At 40.2% G+C, this 20,415-nt stretch overlaps 1 protein-coding gene across 1 annotated transcript in view; it reads right to left on the bottom strand.

Annotated features, from left to right (window-relative positions):
- Positions 1 to 477: 477 nt before the first annotated feature.
- Positions 478 to 20,415, bottom strand: part of TMED10 (transmembrane p24 trafficking protein 10) — a 47,194-nt gene continuing 27,256 nt past the window's right edge. Inside the window, exons 2-5 of the mRNA XM_047737260.1 lie at positions 18,612 to 18,723; positions 14,054 to 14,127; positions 3,960 to 4,086; positions 478 to 3,553 (exon numbers count right to left, since the gene is read on the bottom strand). Coding sequence (XP_047593216.1) covers positions 3,432 to 3,553; positions 3,960 to 4,086; positions 14,054 to 14,127; positions 18,612 to 18,723 — 435 coding nt within the window. The 3' untranslated portion in view covers positions 478 to 3,431. The remainder of the gene's footprint in view (positions 3,554 to 3,959; positions 4,087 to 14,053; positions 14,128 to 18,611; positions 18,724 to 20,415) is intronic.

Here is a 20,415-nt window from a genome sequence, read left to right as displayed (position 1 = left end):
GACTTTTGGAAAGGAGCTTTATAAAAAAATGTTCAACTGTAAGTAAAAGGAAGGAGAAAATTGCCTTAACCCACTGGACTGGGTTTTATATAGATGTAATGGGCAAAAAAGCAAGTCCTAAGAGGTTCTAAACTGGGAGGGGAATTTTAAGAATGAACATAAGGGAGAAGACACTCTGGAAATAATTCCAATAGCAGTTTCCCAAAGAGAAGCTACAGAAAATGCTTGGCTTATAGAAACCTATTTTAGCCTTTCCGAAGATGTCGATTATTACGATTAAGTTTATATACACATTATATATAGCTTACATATTTATACATAAAAGATAATATTGTTTTAGCTCAAGAAACTTTATCGATCTGTAGTAAATCATAGAACCTTTTCTCTAATTTATCACAGATAACTTGCCATACTTTAAAACTGAAGAAAATGGAAGAATTATTGCCAATTCAGACAAAGATACTCATACACCTAAAATGGTTTCTGCTAGCATTTATTTGAGAAAATTTACACAAAAATCCCCAATCCAACATTTACAAGTGAATCTGTAGAAATCCCACATGCCTCTTTCCATTAAGCAAACAGAAAAATGGCTAATGACAGGAATTTATGACAATGGTATAACAGCGCTTAAACTGTATCATTCCCCATCTGTATTATACAGACTGTGTTGAAAAGGCTCAAAATGGAGGAAAGCAGATAAACTCTTCATTTTTAAAGCTGATTTACTCTTGCACTAGCCTTCTATCAAAGGCAAATAATTTTTACTTTTTTGATAAAATGAAGGTGTAATTATCAATGAACTTTAAACTGAAAGCACAAGTGTCTGAGCTGGTATTTTTGGCATGTGAGTAAAAAGGAAAGAATGGAAAAAAAAAATCCCAGTTTCACAAAGTCACACTCGGAAACAGAAACATCATTAAAATAAAATATTCTCCTCTCCTACCTTTTTCTTTGCCATTTTGTCAAAACAGAAGAACTTTCATTGCTTCTGAAAAAGGGGAAAGGCACCATTCAGAAATGAGAGTTTCTTATTAGGCTAAATGTACAGAACAAAATTTGACCTTTAGACCTCTAAGAATGGATCTGACCCACAAGTATGGTTATTCTCTTCCCTACCTGGATGTATCCTCTGTCATCTAGTGTATGTAATACCACAGATGGACTTTCTCAACATCCACTGTCCTATGTTCAGGATTTGGCCTCCAGGTTCTCAGGAGCCGTACCTATCAATTCCGACCAGCAGATGGCAATGTTGCACAAATTAATGCCGCACCAGAGGCATTCACAGAAGTCAAGAGTCGGAGATAAAGGGCTTTCGGGTTCACAGTAGCTGGAACATTAACAGCCTGAGATTTTAACAACATAACCCACTCCCTCTTTTACTTTTGTATTTTACCCTGGTCATCACAACAGTGTTCTGTTAATTCTAATGCACTGCTTAACCGCAAGCTATATGCCCTAAGTCCTGTAATTCTTGCCTCTGCAGTTAGACAAAGCCCAGTAACAGTCTGCAGGGGTTAAGGGATTACAGAAAGGACAGACTCCTATCCATTTTCCTGGGTGAAATGAAGATATTTTCAAGTGACATTATTTTTCGTAACTGTCCACAAACATGCTCATTTGTAACCATACCTTTGCTTACTTAATGGCCTTTAGGCACCTTACATTCCCACAGTAATTCTTGGCTTCGCGTTTGCAACATTCAGTTTCAAGTATTTGTTCTATTCATAATCCTCCCAGGTGTGTTTTTCTTAGACCCCAAATGTCTTAATTTGCTAGATGGAACACATAAGGACAGGAATTAAGTCAGTGACTGGCCACGTAAGAGTAGTTGGTAAATTTTACTTGTATTTTCCTTGCTAGAAGTTATGTTAAAAATCAAGCAACCACGTATCTGACAAAGAACTTGTATCTAGGATATATAAGGAACTCTGTAACTTAGAAAAAACAAGCTAATTAGAAAGTGCGTAAAAAGGATAGGAAAGGATATTTCATTGAGGAGGATATATGGATGATAAATAAGCACATGAAAAGAGGCTCAACATCATCTGCCATTAGGAAAATGCAAATTAAAACCATAATGAGGCATTACTAGACACACCTATGAGAATTACTAAAATAAAAAATAACAACAATAGCAAATACTGGAGAGGATTTGGAGAAATTGGACTGGTCACATGTTGCTGGTGGGAAGGTAAAATGGCAGTCACTCCAAGAAGAGAGTAGGATGGTTTCTCACAAAAATAAACACATGCTTATCATACAACCCAGCAACTGCCCTCTTGGGCATTTATTTATCCCAGAGAAATGAGAATTTATGTTCACATGAAAACCTGTACATGAATGTTCATAGCAGCTTTAGTAGAAATGGCCAAAACTGACAACGACCCAATGTCCTTCAATGGGGGAATGGTTAAACAAACTGGTACCTGCGTACCATGAAATACTCCTTAGCAATAAAAAGAAGCAAGCCATTGATAACATGCAGCAACGTGGATGGATTTCAAGGGAATTATGCTGAGTTTTAAAAGCCAATCTCAAAAGGTTACATACTGTATGATTCCATTTATAAAACATTCTTGAAATGACAAAATTAGAGATGGAGAACAGATCAGTGGTTGCCAGAAGTTGGGGCTCTGGGGAAAAGAAGGGAGCTGGCTATGGTTATAAAAAGTAGTAGTACAGGGATACGAGAGTTGGGACTATTCTCTATCCTGTGGTGGTGATCACACAAATCCACACCTGATAAAACTGCATAGAGCTAAATACACATAAATACACAAAAGAGGTTCAAGCAGTTGAGCACAAATATTTTAATTCTCTAAAATGAAGTCCTCTTTAAGAGTTATGTACAGTACAAAGCTCATTTCTATGAGGTGTCCATCTATCACCCTTTCAAGAGACATGAATTTATGAAAGGAAATCACCAGAAGCTACCTAAACATTTCAGCTAAGGGTCAAGAGAAAGCGAAGTGTGTTTTCACGAAGAAATCCAAAGAGGACAATCAGAATGAAACAAGTTCAACATGGTCATACAAACCTTGGTAAAGGAACTAAAGTGGAAGCTCAAGCTGGTGAGCAAGTAGGAAAAGGAAAGAAAACATGGTTCAAACCCATCACAAGAGGAAACCCAGTACAAATGCTGACTTTGGCATTACCTAGGTAACCCCTATTTTTTGTTACAGAGGACTCTAATAATAGTCCTATTGTTGCAAAACTAGTCCCAATGCTACCAAGTTAAAAAGAAGTCTCTCACTGACTTGTTGGGTGTAGGCAGTAACCCCTGTCCTCCCACACCAAAAGAGATCAGTTCTGGCAAGAAAGCTCCAATGTGCCTTGATGGTGCTGTTAGAAGGATGCCCTAGGTCGGGCATGTCCCAGCGATGTTCAGCTGGCAGAGATACAAGGTGGGAGGAGACTGGGCCTTATTACTCAATCAACTTCTTGGCCTTGAAGAAGCGACGCAGGTAGAAGACCTGCCAGGTGGCTAGTCCAATGAGGCAGAACATTGAAAAGATGCTGAAGTACAGGACCCGAGTGTTTGTTGACTCTAAAAAAAACAAAAGTGTTATAAGGCAATGACGTGGCTCAGCAGGCTACACAGCGGTGGCAGTAGGGGGGGCGGGGGAGTAAATCATTAACTTCACTCAGGCCCTAGAACTGACAGTAGATTTTGGATTGTTTTTTCTTAAAAGTTCACTGTTTTAGAAGAAAAAAAAATCACTGTAGAAATTACAAAGATTACTACTATCAGTTTGATACTCAATAAGCTGAGAATATGGTCAACTGCATACCACAGAAATTTCTATCCCCTTGAAAATCTAACAAAGCTCGTGTACCTGGAGAAGCAGCAACACTGAAGTAAGGGATCATCCCATTCCCCCATCCCCATCTGGCAAAACTGAGAAAAGAGTTTGGTCTCCTTTACGAAGAAACCAGAGCTGCTCTCCCCTCACCATTGGTATCTCGCATCTCCTCCTCTCGCTTCTTCATGTAGGCAAAATCATTAACGATGGATTCTGAAAGGTCTTCTAAGCGTCGGAGCTCCACCTCTAAAGGCTTGAGCTTCTCAACCTTGGCAATCTGGAAAAGAAAGGAATTATGAACCCACTTCTTGACAAAACTGCTTTAGTCTAGAACACAAGGCGACAGATGAGTCTTTGAAAAGTTTCACCAAACCTGGGGCACTTGGCTGGCTCGGCTGGTAAAGCATGTGACTCTTTATCTCAGGGTTGTGGGTTTGGGCCCCACGTTAGATGTAGAGATTACTGAAAAATAAAATCTTAAAAAAAAAAAAGTTTTACCAAACTTAACATCTTTTCTGTTATCACTCTACCATTTTAAAATCTGGGCTTCTGTCCTTCCGCACAAACTGTTCCTATGTTTCCATCTCAGACTTTTTTGATACTTTAATTTTGATTAAAACCTCCTTGGAAGTACTATAATATGGTAGGTTATAAAGTAAAATATTTTCCTAAGATTTCTTATTTTATTGTTTAAAGGATTTTATTATTTATTTGAGAGAGACACAGCAAGAGAGGGAACACAGCTGGGGAAGGGGGAGAGGAGAAGCAGGCTTCACACTGACCTCCTACTCATGTCCAAGAAAGAAACAACATTTATCAGCACAGTTGGAGTCATTGTTAGTCAGACGTGATTTTAAAAGAAAACCCTCCAAATTCCCAATACACAATGCACAGGAATGAGAGTATATGTAACTATAACATCAAGATAACAACTCACACTATAAAAATAGAGAATTCTTGTTTGCTCCTTTAAATCCCACAATAGCTTTAGGGTTTATATCAGAGCTCCAGAGCCCAGATGAATCCTAGCTTCGCTAAAAAACCAAAAAACAAAAAACGCAAAAACAAAAAAACACTACTTTTTTTTTTTTTTAAAGAATTACATAGCCAGTTATCAAAAGAAATCTCCGAGGACTTCCCTGTATGCTAAAGAAGGAAGGATGTGAGAAAGAAATGAACTGTTTTCCTTTCTCAGCCTAGACCACTGTGAAACCTCCAAGAGTACCTAGTAACTAAAGGCAGATATGACAAAAGCAAAGATTTTATTATTCTATTTTTGGTTTTTTTCCTATCAATCTAAGACTGTGATTTACTTTTAAAATGAGGATATACCACCAGAGTTTTCTAGATCTTAAAACTCATATACCAGCTGCTCTTAGATCTTTTCTACATAGAGAATTCATCAAAAATTCTTTTTCTATGGGTGCCTGATGGCTCAGTTAAGCGTCTGCCTTCAGCTCAGATCATGATCCCAAGGTCCTAGGATCGAGCCCCGCGTCGTGCTCTCTGCTCAGTGGGGATTCTGCTTCTCCCTTTCCTGCTGGTCCCCTGCTCATGCTCTCTCACTCTATCTCAAATAAATAAATAAAATCTTTAAAAAAATTTTTCTATATCTGCTTTTTTACTCTCTATTTATTTTATGTTCTCTATAGAACTCCCTACCTTTTCTTCTCTTTTGTCCAATTCACCTTCTTTGTTCTTTTTCAGTTAATGTTAACAGCAGTTAACATGGGATGAATAGGAAGAGTTTAAGGGTGTTCTTATGCTCTCTTTGCTCATCTACATTCTGCACTGAACATGTGAAGTTACTGAAAATTAAAGTTATTTGGGGAAACCTGGGTGGCTCAGATGATTAAGCATTTGTCTTCGGCTCAGTCTCAGATCTCCAAGTCCTGGGATCAAGCCCCATGTCTGGCCCCAAGTTCAGTGGGGAGTTTGCTTCTCCTTCTCCCTCTGCCTCTTCCCCTGCTTGTGCTCTCTTTGCCTCTCTCTCTCTCTCTAATGAATAAGTAAAATCTTAGAAAAAAATTTAAAAAGTCACTTAAAATAAAACTAGAAATTGCTGTTAGGATGCGGATATAAAAATTAAGTATTTATTTATTTATATATTTTTAAAGAATTTATTTATTTATTTGAGAAAGAGAGAGCACAAGCAGGCAGAGTGGCAGGCAGAGCGAGAGAGAGAAGACGACCCTGACCAGGACCCTAGGATCATGACCTGAGCCAAAGGCAGCCATTTAACCAATTGAGCCACCCAGGCGTCCCTTAAGCTTATATTTAAATAAGGTACATAAAGTGTGATGACTCTGCAATGATCCACCTAAGTTTTCTTAGACTAGATGTACATTTTCTTACATTCGTAAAGTGTTGGCTTAGAATTAATGACATGACTGACAGCTAGAAACAGAACGAAGCTAACGGACTTTAACATTTAACTAATGGTTAGTTAATGCATTTAGCTAATTCTCCTAGCTTAATGCCCAAATGCCAAATTTTGTCATTAATTTAGAATACGCATCTGTTCATCTCGTATAGAGCCACAGAGCAAAAAAATTCCCCAGGGAAAAGCTATCAATACAAGATATATATATATATATATATATAGATATATATATATATATATATTATACTTTATATATATATAGATCTATCTATCTATCTATATATATATATATATAAAATAAGCTCAGCTTTCGCCTGTTTAACATTTTCCCTCCTGGTTTATACTTTTATCTCCAAAGCTTCCTGAATGAGATAGTATAAAAGCAATGGCATGAAATTTCTTTAGCAATAAATGATTTAGGGCTCTCTAAATAGAAACTTGCAAAAAGAACTGGAAATGAAACTATGGCCATGCCTCTGCCAGCTGAAAATATTCTTTATTTTAAAGATTTTATTTATTTGGCGGGGAGGGGGGGAGCAAGCACAAGCAGGGGGAGCCACAGAGGGAAAGGGATCAAGCAGGCTCCCCGCTGAGCAAGGAGCCCAACAGGACCCTGCAGTCCTGTCCTGAGCTGATAGCAGAAACTTAACCAACTAAGCGACCCAGGCGCCCCTGAAAATATTCTTAAAAAAAAAAAAAAAAACTTTGAAGACTACTTCTAACCCTCCTCACCTTTTTTGTTAAATGACAATAGGCCAAATGCCTAAAACCTAAATGCCCTAAAACCTGAAAAACCAAGTAAACTTGATATTGAGGATGGCCTTTGTAGATTACAGACCCAAAATCCTGCTCCCAATCCTTTCCTTTTCTGATGTTTCATTTATTTTTTTGTTGTACAGGCAACAAATAAACATGCTCTCTTGCTACACATGTCAACTATTCAGAAGCAAAGGGAACAAAAACAAAAAGCTTACCTTCACATGGCTCCTCAATTCCCATTACTCACACATTCCTTCTCAAAGGTAACCATGGTCATGCATTTGGTGTGTATCTTTCTAGACCTTGCTAGAAAGATACACGCTATTTATGCTTTGGTGTGCATATAAATGTACACAGAAACACACAATTAAAAACATATTTATTAATGGGGGGCCTATTGCACACATTGTCCACAGCTTGCTTTTTTTTCATTTAATAAGATCTTTCCAAAAACTTATGTGCTGATAGATTTACCTGTTCTTCTTAACTGCTACCCGGGATTCCATACTGCCTACAGGCCATTGTTTACTTAATCATTCAATTCCCCAACTATTTTCCAGTAGAGGTCCTACTCCAAACTCTAGTTCTATCATAACCAAACAGCCCAATTCCCATTTTCCTTGATGTTGGAAATGCTGTTGATATTATTTCCTCAATGAAATAACCTTACTCAACCCTTTCCTTAATTTGGTAAAATATTTTCAGCCTCCTATGAGTGGGATGAAGGTCTCTTTCCCTAAAACACATCTCTGCCTAACAAACAGCTTTATTTACTTGATATTAATTTTAAATCTAGGAAAGTTAAAGAACTGCCAAGAGACTCAAACAATGTTGAAAACCAACTTTCTATTCCAACCATCTAACACATCGTGGATACTGAATGGAAAATAACAGTAATAATGGATATATATTTACATTTAATCTACACCTAGAGATAAAAAAAAAAAAATGTACAAAGCGGTCTTAAAAAAAAAAAAACAAAAACATTTTAAGACCCTAACCACAGTGCTTTCTTGAGTGCTTACTACGTGCAAGGAACAAAGATAAGTGATGATCTCTGCTCCTAAGAAGCTCATAGTCTGGGGTGCCTGGGTGGCTCAGTGGGTTAAGCCGCTGCCTTCAGCTCGGGTCATGATCTCGGGGTCCTGGGATCGAGCCCCGCGTCGGGCTCTCTGCTCAGTGGGGAGCCTGCTTCCTCCTCTCTGCCTGCCTCTCTGCCTGCTTGTGATCTCTCTCTGTCAAATAAATAAATAAAATCTTAAAAAAAAAAAAAAAAAAAAAGAAGCTCATAGTCTGGTGGGGAGGCTCATATAAAAAGCTATAACCAGGGACGCCTGGGTGGCTCAGTTGGTTAAGCAGCTGCCTTCGGCTCAGGTCATGATCCCAGCGTCCTGGGATCGAGTCCCACATCGGGCTCCTTGCTCATCGGGGAGCCTGCTTCTCCCTCTGCCTCTGCCTGCTATTCTGTCTACCCGTGCTTGCTCTCTCTCCCTCTCTTTCTCTGACAAATAAATAAATAAAATCTTAAAAAAAAAAAAAAGCTATAACCATAATATAAGGCATTATATATTAACGTCTACAACATAGGCACACATTAAAAGTGAAAAGGAAAGAAAATAGCCCAAGATTAATCTTAGTTGCGAGGATAAAGGAAAGCTTAACAGGAAGCGGGTGAGGTGGGTCTCACAAATGTCGTAGGATTTTGAAAGAGATGAGAAAGACATTCAAGGCTGAGGGGAAACTTGCAAACCAAAACACAGAGGGAGGACACTGCAGGCAGACCTTGTTTAGATTGTACATTGTCTGATCTGTGTGCGCGTGTGCGTGTACTCATGTGTCAACACACACCCATTCTTGGGGGAGGGTGGTTGGTAATCGCAAATATAATGCTCAAAAATTCGGGTGGAGATCAACTGAGCAGAGGATGAAGAAAGTAGTATAGAGAATTAGATCACTATATATCTACAATGTGTATATATTTTATCCCTTATAATCTTGCTTAATCCTCCTAACCCTATATAAGGTGAATATTATTATCCCTAAAATTTTCAGATGAGTAAATTAAGATTCAAAGTGTTAAATAACTTGCCCAAGTTCTCAGAGCGTGATAGGAGTGGAGACTGGAATCCAAGTCTGAGTTTATATTTTATTCTGAAGGTACTAAAAGTTTGATGAAGGAGACTAGTAGACTCCACTAAGTTTTTTCTGGATCAAAGGTGAAGTGATCAAGCTATATTAGGCCACAAGGATCTGGGTAAGTTGTCCAGTTTATTAGTCAAACTTCCCTGGTTTCATGCTGCTATTATTTTAATTTTTACAGACTAAGAGAGTAAAATGTTATGCAAATTGTCATCACTATTCTCAGGAAGACCCTCTTCGCTTGCCCAGGACTAAGTATTCAATGAGTATCATCAAGACTTTTATCATAGTCAGTACAAAAAGATAACAAGAACACCTGTATCAAAAATCCCCACTGACTGTTGTTCTGCTCTTCCTAAAATGTGTGATTTAATGTTCAAACTGTCTGTAAGAATGTGAAATTATGCTTGTTTCATGACTGCACGCCATTATTCCAGTCTACTTACTTCTCTCTACTCAGACTGGAAGGGTGATCTCTATACTTTGCCAACAGCTTGATGAAAGCAAAGCCTACTTGACGTTATGTACCAGAGGTTGTCCACTAGAGGGTAGCATTTCCCCTGTAAACTGTACAATGGCCATTCAATGAAGAGTACTAGAGCTACAAAGGAGTTCATTTGACAAATGAAACTGAAGTTTCCACAGTTAATCAAGTCCAATGGGTAGAACACCAGGCCTAGCAGATCCACGGTCTCTTGAATGCCTAGACAAGGTCACCAGAGCATTTATTCAGCATCAGAACTGCAAAGCTCTGCTGCTGTAAAATGCAAGCAAAACCATACCTTTGACTTCCAAAAGCCTATCTGCTCAGTGTACCCAAATCCTTCCTATCTTTCAAGCCTTAACCATGAAGCTTCCTTTAACCACTTCCGTCAACACCCACTCCCTCTTTCCTAAAGTCCTACAGCACTCAGACTGTGCCACATAATTAATAATCATACATTGTCATAGTCACATTGTTTTTTTCCCCACGCTAGTTTGGTCCCTGAACTCACACAATGTATACTTTGTGTAGCATCCCCATTTGATGCCTTCTTCATAAGAACCAAGTTTCTCATAGGAGATTAATAAGTGTTTTTGGTGTCCTGAAGAAAGGCTTCCTCAGAGCACTCTGCATCTACTCTGACCTAGTGCTCAGGAGAAAGTCTTCTCTACCATGCTATCTCTCATCTGCGGTGGTCAGGACTGCTTGGAAAAGATGCAATTCAGAAAGCCTTTCCCTGCATATTTCCAAAAATATGTGAAATTACCCCCCCCTTTTTTTTTAGATTTTATTTATTTATTTGACAGACAGAGATCACAAGTAGGCAGAGAGGCAGGCAGAGAGAGAAGGAAGCAGGTTCCCCGCTGAGTAGAGAGCCCGACACAGGGCTTGATCCCAGGACCCTGGGACCATGACCCAAGCTGAAGGCAGAGGCCCCAACCCACTGAGCCACCCAGGCGCCCCCAAATTACCCTTCTTTTTTTTTTTTTTTTTTTTTTTTTTTTTTTTTTTTTGAGAGAGAGACAGTGAGAGAGAGCATGAGCGAGGAGAAGGTCAGAGAGAGAAGCAGGCTCGCCGTGGAGCTGGGAGCCCGATGCGGGACTCGATCCTCGGACTCCAGGATCATGACCTGAGCTGAAGGCAGTTGTCCAACCAACTGAGCCACCCAGGCGTCCCCCAAATTACCCTTCTTAAGCCATATCCAAATCTTCCACTGCCCTAGTGATGACCTGAACCTAGAATTCAGAGTCATATGTAATTACACCAAGGAAACATTCTCTGAAAAACTTCTTAAAACACACATGAAACCAACCTCTCTATAGAGAATTATTGGATTGTTTTCCTTGGTGGAGCACTGAAACTCAAGAGAAGCTTCTTGTGGTAAGCCAATTACAGTCAAATTGCTGTTACCTCCACACTCCCCACCAGAACCCCCCAAATTTTAGAAGAGTAACAGCGGAGATCATCTAGTCTCCATAATGAAGATAAAGAAGGCAGACCTCAGCCAAAGACAAGTCTATTTGTGTGGGGAGATATGTGAATCACAAGCCTCTTCACAGAAGCTCAAAAGGTCAAGAATGTGCCAACATAAGGCCAGACTATACGGCCAATCTTAGGGTTATATGGAATTTAGCATGATCCTATTTACTTTGTCAGAGTTTCCAGAAAGGGTAGGCAAAGGGAGCAAAATCTACTGAACTAACCAAACTATGGGTCGGGTTCCTTGCCCATACGTTATTCCATTTAGCTCATGTCGAGAGAAGTATTTTGGAGCTAGTACACAGACCCAGAGTTCTTCCTCCCTAAGTGCACTCAAAAAAAGTAGAACTTTTGGAAAGTCTTCAGCTGTTGCTCCAACAAGGGCAACTGTTTTTGGTATACACGTTGACAGCAAATGACACACTAACAGAACTCACAGGCACAAGAGGATTTTAGTTGCGCTGAAAATGCAGACATCCACATCAAGAAGGGACATACACTGCCCCAGAGTTAGAGGATGGGTCAGATAGTTCCTTCTTCGTGGGATAGTTACTGCCTTCATTTCCGCAACTGCAGGATTAGACAATTAGTTCTCCTAAGCAGCTGCTCTAGTTCCACAGACCACAAACTCAAAAAAAAAAAAAAAAAAATACTGGCTCAATTCACATACCGACTCTATACAGATGTGCCCCCCCTCCCCAACCATGGGCAAAAGACAGTGGTGAAAGGTCCTTAAAATTCAACACAGGAAATCAAAAGTGCTTTATTTCTGAGGGCATAAGCATTCTGAACTCTTTAAAGAATTCAAACTACAATATGCTTCTTTACAACAGGACAACCATTCCAGCTTCTAAATATCATCTTACATTTGTACTGTTTACATACTAACTTCACATGCACTGATTAAGTAAATCCTCTGTAACAATTTAGCAGGCATTGGAGCCCTCTGGCCCAGCTACTGAAACACTACTATTCAATTTTACAAAACCACAAGGGACTTTAGAATCATGAAGCCCACAGCTGTGAGGGAGAAACTTAAAGAAATGTGCCACCTCCCCAAAGCCAAATGCTTATACCAACAGGCCCAAATCCTCTGGAGATAAAAGCTATTACTTCAAGGGCCTGAAATTAAATGCCTCAGAACCTCTACATACACTCAGTGCTCTCTGGTAATTAACCAGAGAACAAGTGTTTCTATTATTCATGTTCTTGTCACAGGCATTTGCTGAGAGACAAGTAACAGCTATTTCTAAGCAAGATTCAAGGGAGCCTAGCCACTGACTGAGGAAAGGGCTGTTTTTCGCCTGTGTTGAAACCACTTCTCCTCTGCCTCAGTTTGCTTTGGGCGGGGGGGGGGCTGGTGGTAAGATCGCCAAAAAGAGTAGTAGCAGGAGTTAGTTTCTCGGTTAAGAAACAAAATTTAGAGCTGTGTTGTAACTATGTGCGTAACGACGCTTAAGACGTGCCAGACTTCCAAAGCAGGAAGCAGGCAAAGGAAGTGCTGTGGTTTCCTTTCTGCTAGGGATTCCCCTCTTGGGTTAAGCAGAAGGTCAGGAAAGATAAAAGTCCTTCCCCAGTGTCAACAAAGTCCAATGATGGTAGACATTCCAGGAGGAACAGGAGTTCTAATATGCTTTGTGACAGAGATGATCACATCATTTTCCATGTAAACTCACAATAATGCCCTCTGTTTTAGAGGGAAAAATGGTATCTAATGTCTAATCACGTGCCCTATTACTTAATATAATGGCAGCCATCGTATCAGGAGGAAAAAGTTACAACAGGTAAAATTTCTGGTGTAACAATGCACGCTGGCTTAGAGAGTAGTGTCAAGTTAAGAAGACAGCAGCAGTCATCGAAAACTGAAAATCATCTTACCTACTCTTCTACCTCAGAAAAACTGCAACAAGATTTTCTCTTTTTTACCTTACAAAAGCATTTTTACAATATCTTATTTAAATATAATTAAGATTGCCCTCAACCATCAAAGTTTAAAAAGGATTATTTCAATTTACTCTTCATTTCATCAAATAAAGAGGCTCTTTTGCTTTCTTTCTGTTTTTTAACTAAACCAGCTTAGACACAGAAACAAAGCAATTCAAAGTCTCTACGAGGAACTACCTTCCATTCACTACCTCTAGCGCCTCCCTCCCTCCTGTTGATCACCTACAAATAACTCAGCCTTGTGTTCTTCTACTGGATATCTGAACTATGAAAAAGAGGAAAGACTTGAGCTACAATTGTTGTACTGCTACTTCCTGTTGGAGAATTAGCTGGTCACTTCCAATCTTCTTCCATTTTAGGACATTTCCCTCCCAGGTCCTGACCAAAGATGGAGCAACTTTCTGTGGGTCCACCAGTCCCAGAAAATTCTCTCAAATCACTTAAATCAACTTTCTTTTATTTAGTTTACATTCTTTAAAAAACCATTTACATTTCCTGTCCCCCCACCTCTTCTTCATACTTTCAGGTCCTGTTGTAAGACGATTTCTGATCTGGGTAAAAACACTCAACTCTCTGTAAAGACCAATCCTCCAGTCTTAAATAGTTCTTGTGGCTTTGGGGTTTTTAAAATGATTTTATTTATTTGAGAGAAAGAAAAAGAGAGAAAGTACGCCTACAAGCAGGGGAAGGAGGAGAAGGAGAGGGAGAAGCCGACTCTCCACTGAACAGGGAGCCCAACATGGGGCTCAATCCCAGGGCCCTGAGATCATGACCTGAGTTGAAGGCAGATGCTTAACGAGCTGAGCCACCCAGGTGGTCCCTACACACCAACACTGTCTATGGGGTAGTTGGTTCAGTCATTTGGCCGAAGCCCCAGCCAGATTATTGTTCAAGGCTGTTAACACAACTTTTTGTATCAATAAGATTGTAGCTGGTTGTCACATGACTGCTGAGAAAACAAAAGCCTTCTGGGCAAAGCACAGCCAGTCGGCCTGACTGGGTCACAGAAGCCTCGGAGCACAGCACGCTACTACTGGCTGTTAGGGCAGGACATACCTCTTCGTAATTTTTCGCCTCCACTCCGTGCTTCATGTCTAGAATCACGAGTTGGTCAGGTATCCGCCCTGTTCCTGAGAAGGAAATCAAAAGATTCATTGTGTAGAATATTTAAAATTCCGGGAAATCACCCACCCACCCTCCCTCTCTCTAACCCCTACCCTCTCAATAGAGGGAAACAGCCACAACTCCTCCCCCTACTCAGCTGCAGAAAATTCCTGGCTCTTGCTAAAATCACAAGCATTCCAGACAAAGCCTCTATCTGTGTGGGGTGCCGGAAAGCAACGAGAACATGCTGCTGGCAAACATCTCTGAGCCGGCAGGACACAAGACACTGCAGCTGGTACTGCACAGAGACAGAGGAGCAGAAGAGACAATGTATAGGCTTACTGGATTAGGAAATCAAAGTCAAGTCAAAACAGTATAAAACTGAGTGGCATATAGACCAATAGGTAGTGGGCACCAACTAAGACTGAAAGGTATGTTTCCACATCTGAAAAGGGTGCCCTGTCAAATTTTGAAAAAAAGGATTATTGGGTATATGCTAAGCTTGGATTTACTTAACATAAACATGAGTACTGAAAACATCACAGAATTTAGCTAATATTCCACTTTAATTCAAGCCTTTTGGTTCAATGTAAGGACATTTTAGTAGGTCGGTAAAATGTTATAGGACCCACAAAACACTTAAAAGAGAACAGCCCAAGAAAAACACTTGTAAAGAAGAGTACAATTTTCAGGGATGCTACTTAGAAAGAGAAATGTCTATTTGGAACAGGAGTGCCAACAGAGCTAAGCTCATATTAGAAAAGGTAAATTGATTCAGCTTGATAAAAAAGAATTTAATCTTAAATCAACAGGTAGGAGAGAAAAAAAGAGTCAAGAGTCCCAGAAAACTGCTTAGCCCCAGTCCCCAGGAATTCACGTAATTATTTGTGAAATAGAAAACTGCCTCCATGGGGGGCACCTGAGTGGCTCAGTTGATGAAGCGTCTGCCTTTGGCTCAGATCATGATCCCAGAGTCCCAGGACATCCCGTCAGGCTCAGAGCCTGCTTCTCCCTCTGCCTGCCACTCCCCCTGCTTGTGTGCTCGTGCGCTCTCTCTCTCTCTCTTCTCTCTGACAATAAATAAATAAATAAATAAATAAATAAATAAATTAATTAATTAATTCTTTTTTAAAACCCTGCCTACATGGAATTGGGAGTTTAGGGCAACGCTGCCACTTAAGCAGGGGAGTTCTCCAAACTACAAGCCAGAGAGAACAGTACTACACTCTGCGTCTTGAAGCTTCTGAAATGGACTGAAGTCAATTCAATAACTACTCAGTGAGAACACACTAGGTGACTGAATTACAATCTCTGCCCTCAAACAATTCGATGGGGATCTAAGACAAGCATGCATAAGAGCTATGATCCAATTGCAAAGCAGTAAAAATCTAAAGAGGAAAAAACCAGTTCAGATAATCTCAGCTATGGAGGAAAGGTTAGAGAAGGGAAGGGAGTAGCTGTGGACTGACTTTACTAAATAGACAGAGCACCTGAAGTCAAGGACAAAGTACTCTAGGCAAAGGGCAAAGCACAGGCAAGGACTCAAACACTGAAATGAGTATGGATGTTTAAAAGACAGTTAAGAAGTTCTTTTAGACAGATTAGAAGGATCAACCTGAAAGGAACAGAGGGACGCCCAGTTGACTCGGTAGCACATGTGGCTCTTGGTCTTGGGTTGAGTTTGAGCCCCACATTGGGTGTTAAGAGATTACTTTAAAATAAAAATCTTTTTAAAAATGCACATCAGGGGTGCCTGTGTGGCTCAGATGGTTAAGCATCTGCCTTCAGCTCAGGTCATGATCCCAGGATCCTGGGACTGACTCCCACATCAGGCTCTTTGGTCAGCAGGGAGCCTGCTTCTCCATCTGTCTGCCATTCTCCCTGCTTATGCTCCGTCTCTCTCTCTGACAAATAAATAAATAAAAATCTTGGGGTGCCTGGGTGGCTCAGTTTGGGTGTCTGCCTTCAGCTCAGGTCATGATCCCAAGATTTGGGAATTGAGCCCTGCATCAGGCTCCCTGCTCAGCAGGGGGCCTGCTTCTCCCTCTTCCGCTCCGTCTGCTAATATTCCTCTCTTGCTGTCTCTCTGTCAAATAAATAAACAAAATATTCAAAAATAAATAAAAATAAATCTTTTTAAAAATGTAAATTTAAAAAAAGAGAGAGAAAGCAACAGAAATAACACTACTTAGGTAGGACTAAGAAACTAAGTCACAGATGCCTTCTGAGCATTAAACCAGTCAGTCTGCAAAACAAAACAAAAAGTGGCACCCAGAGAGGGAGATCTCTTCCCTCAAATCCAATGTGTAATCGTGATCACAGCACTGGCCCATAACAGATGCAGTGCAGATTTTTCCTTCTCCTTCCTCATTTAAAAAATTATGAAACTGAATCAGCTTACAACCCCACCTGGCCCAAAAGATGAAAATATTTTCTTCTTAACAGACTCTTCCCAACATCTCTCTGTTGCCACAGCACAGCATTAACATTATTCAAACACAAGTGAAACCATGAAACCACAGACCTCTGGCTATTCTCAGTCTAGACCACAGGGTCTCTTGCACAGACCAGCTAGTCTAGCCCCTTAGCTGACATCATGGCCCTAAAGGGTCCCTTTTGTTAAAAACAAAACAAAACAAACACCAAACTTCTCTGCATTTCTCTGTCAAATGGACAATTTCTTTTTTTTTTTTTTTTTAAGATTTTATTTATTTATTTGACAGACAGAGATCACAAGTAGGCAGAGAGAGAGAGGAGGAAGCAGGCTCCCCGGTGAGCAGAGAGCCCTATGCGGGGCTCGATCCCAGGACCCTGAGCCGAAGGCAGAGGCTTTAACCCACTGAGCCACCCAGGTGCCCCAAATGGACAATATCTTAAAAGCTGCTCTAAAGACTATAAGGTATCTTGTTTCCATACCAATATAAATGAAACTAGAAATTGAGCGCTGACTATACTGTTGTGTGTATACATTTACACATATATATACACACATATGTATTTGGGGGGTACAACAGGGGGAGAGGGAGATAGAAAATCTTACGCAGGCTCCACGTCCAGCACGGAGCCCAACGCAGGGCTCGATCCCAGGCCCGAGATCACTCATGACCTGAGCCAAAATCAAGAGCCAGCCCCTTAACCAACTGAGCCACCCAGGCACCCCAACACAATCCATGATTTAAAAGAGTTCACATTTGTGTGGTGACAGATACAGACAGAAGATATTCTGAAAGAAGTATCAGTATAACTCGATGATAGGCTGAAAAAGGCAAGAATAACTTCAAAATGTGAGCCCAAGTAACTGGGAGGATCGTGGCTAACACTAGTAAGGGGGGGATTCGTTTGAAAGGGAGGCTTGTGAACACAGTCTGAGACACCTTGGTTTTGAGGCAAGAGTGGCACAACCATGTGGAAATGTCTAGAATATAGTTGAGACATCCTGGAACTGGCACCAGTGGGAGCAGACAGAAGGGTATCAGTGATGAAATCACCATTAAAATCCTTTAATTTTTTTAAATTTTTCATCTATTCGCCCCTTTACTTCTGGCAAACTCCGTTGGCTTTTAGGCTAGATTGACCAACTTTAGATCAAGGGAGTCAATTCTTGATGAACTGTCAAAAGCAGCTGGTTTGTCTGCTGTCCTGGGAAGGGAATCCACTGACACTGTTAGCAAAGGTGCTCGCTCTTCTTCCAGGATCCTATGTTCTGAATATTCTACAAATGTAAAACTGGCAGAAGTCCATTTGCTACTACACAGAAGAAGCCCGAGACTAAAATTAAATGGAGGCAAGGAAAGGAAACACTGAGAGGTAGAGTTCCAATGACACTGTTAAAACACCAAGATGCAGCTGGGCCTGAGGTCAGCACCCCACTGCAAAGTCCCCAGTTCAGAGAGTCCAACGATCTCTCTCTTCTTTTTCTTTAAGACACTTTGAGTTTTTACGTCCTGCAGCCCAAAAGGGTCCCAACTAATATAACAATTACAAACGCATTAAACTTTTAGAGTCTAGTGTCCTTTAAGCTAATGAATAGGGAGTAAAAAGGACTATGCCTTTTCACCCATTACTAAGCACAGAAGCCATCAAGTATTCAGACTGAACGGTACTATGGGGTCTTGACCTTGAGATGCACAGAAGAATCCACACCAAGATAGAACTAGGAAAATGCTCTGGAGACCGAAAGTATTTCTAACTTTGCCATATATTGTTTGTCAGACAGGCCTTATTTCTAATCCCTGAGAAAATGTGTCACTAGCATATATATAAATGCATTATATTCCAGCATCTATATGGAATTCGCCTCTATCATTCAAGCCAGATATGTCACAGCATTGAAGAAATGCCTACTCCTGTACATGAAGAACTCAGCTGATTAGCCAACTTTCACTCATATGTGTGAAAGACATAAACAAATGTAGTTTCCTTTTCCTTTTCCCAATAGCCCAAGAGAGAAAGTTCATGCTCTAACTTGAGAGGAGACACTTAATTCAGGGAAAACACTCTGATTACTTACCCTTGCTCTCAAAACACACTTCAAACATGTCATAATCTTCAGTGGTAAAGGCAAATTTCCCCTTGGTTGCATCTTCCTTGGAGTATAGAATATGACCAGCAGAATCTGTGATCTAAAATAAAAGGTAAGTAAGAACAGGAAGCAAATAACACTGGGGAGAGAACTTAATAGAAACTGGAGAATGGGAAGAAACAATGTTTAGGAAGACAGTTGATATTTCTCATTATGATGACTATGTTCAGTTCATTCTTAAAGACAGGAACTGGATTAGAAGATGAAACCCAAATACAGCAAATTTCTTTCCTTCAAACATACATATAGCCACACTTAAGGCTAAAACGTCACTGCCACTGAATGTCTTACCATACTAAAAAGGCAATAAAACTGATATAAATTGGGCTTATTAGCAAAAGTTTGCTATAGAAAATGTATACCAGTATCAATACCTAGAAAGAGACAGGTCACAAAAATGAAGTGGACAATTACCAGAAGAACGTACTACAAAAAGGAGAAAGACATAGAAGAACACATGTCTTCTAGGATCACAGGGGAAGGGAGGGAAAAATGAAACAAGATAAAACCAGACAAGGAGATAAAACTTAAGAGACTCTTGGTCTCAGGAAACAAACTGAAGGTTGCTGGAGAGGAGGAGGGTGCTCAGAGGGATGGGGTGGCGGTGTGATCAGCACTGGGGAAGGTATGTGCTATGGTGAGTGCTGTGAATTGTGTAAGACCAATGAATCACAGACCTGTACCCCTAGTATCTCTAAAACAAATAATACATTATATGTTTAAAACAAACACATCTCTTCTATAAAACAAATTTTGATGGGGTAGAGGTAGAGGCAGAGAATGGAAATGAGATATCTGATGCAAAAAGAGAAGGAAAGAAGGTATGCGTGGAAAAGAGTCTGGAAGATCGACTCCAAATTTCACATCAATTATGTCAGTGGTCAAATGGGGTGGCAGAAAGACATGGGGGATAAACAAGAAATCTGTCCTTAAAAAGACATCCTTAGCTTCCACCAGTGATAATTTCTTTCTTCTAGATTGTTAGCTTTAGTTCTCCAAACTGAAACTGCTCCATTGGCAGAGAATGGCCTGTAAGCGCAGATGATGTGGCATACACTGGTAAGTGAATGGTCATATATAAAACAAGGGAATGAAACAGTAGTATGACACAGTGGATTGCAACTTCTTTACTAGGGCTCATGGCTGTCCTGGCTGAAGGCACATTTCATTAAGACAGGAAGCTACTTGCAATATGGAACACAAAAGCAGTAGCTTCCTTAAACTAGATGTTCTAATGCTGTCTGTAAAGTAAGATTCATTTATAGGTGAGATTTTATTTATTTACTTATTTATTTACTTTTCTTTTTTGAAAGATTTATTTACTTATTTATTTTTTAGAGAGAGAGAGAGAGAGTGAGAGCACACAAGCAGGCAGAGTGGCAGGCAGAAGCAGAGAGAGAGGCAGGCTCCTGGCCGACAAGTAGCCTGATGCAGGACTCGATCCAGGGACCCTGGGATGATGACCTGAGCCAAAGGCAGCAGCTTAACCAACTGAGCCATCCAGGTGTCCCTACAGGTGAGATTTTAAATGTGAAAACTGAGCAGAACACAAAAGCTTATGCATTTAAAGCACTTTAATGACACTAGTTTTTTCCTGAGTAGTAAGACTTCTTTTTACTTTTATCTATCTTTCGATTTTCTACAAAGGTGTGTATCACTTATGGTCAGAAATAAAGGTATTTCATTTTGGGGAAAAACATAGTAACTAAAGAATAGTTTTTGGGTGCCTACA

The sequence above is a fragment of the Lutra lutra genome, chromosome 7 (assembly GCF_902655055.1).
Source record: "Lutra lutra chromosome 7, mLutLut1.2, whole genome shotgun sequence".
Lineage (NCBI taxonomy): Eukaryota > Metazoa > Chordata > Mammalia > Carnivora > Mustelidae > Lutra > Lutra lutra.
The sequence above is the reverse complement of the archived record's forward strand: the minus strand, read 5'-3'. Positions and strand labels throughout refer to the sequence as shown.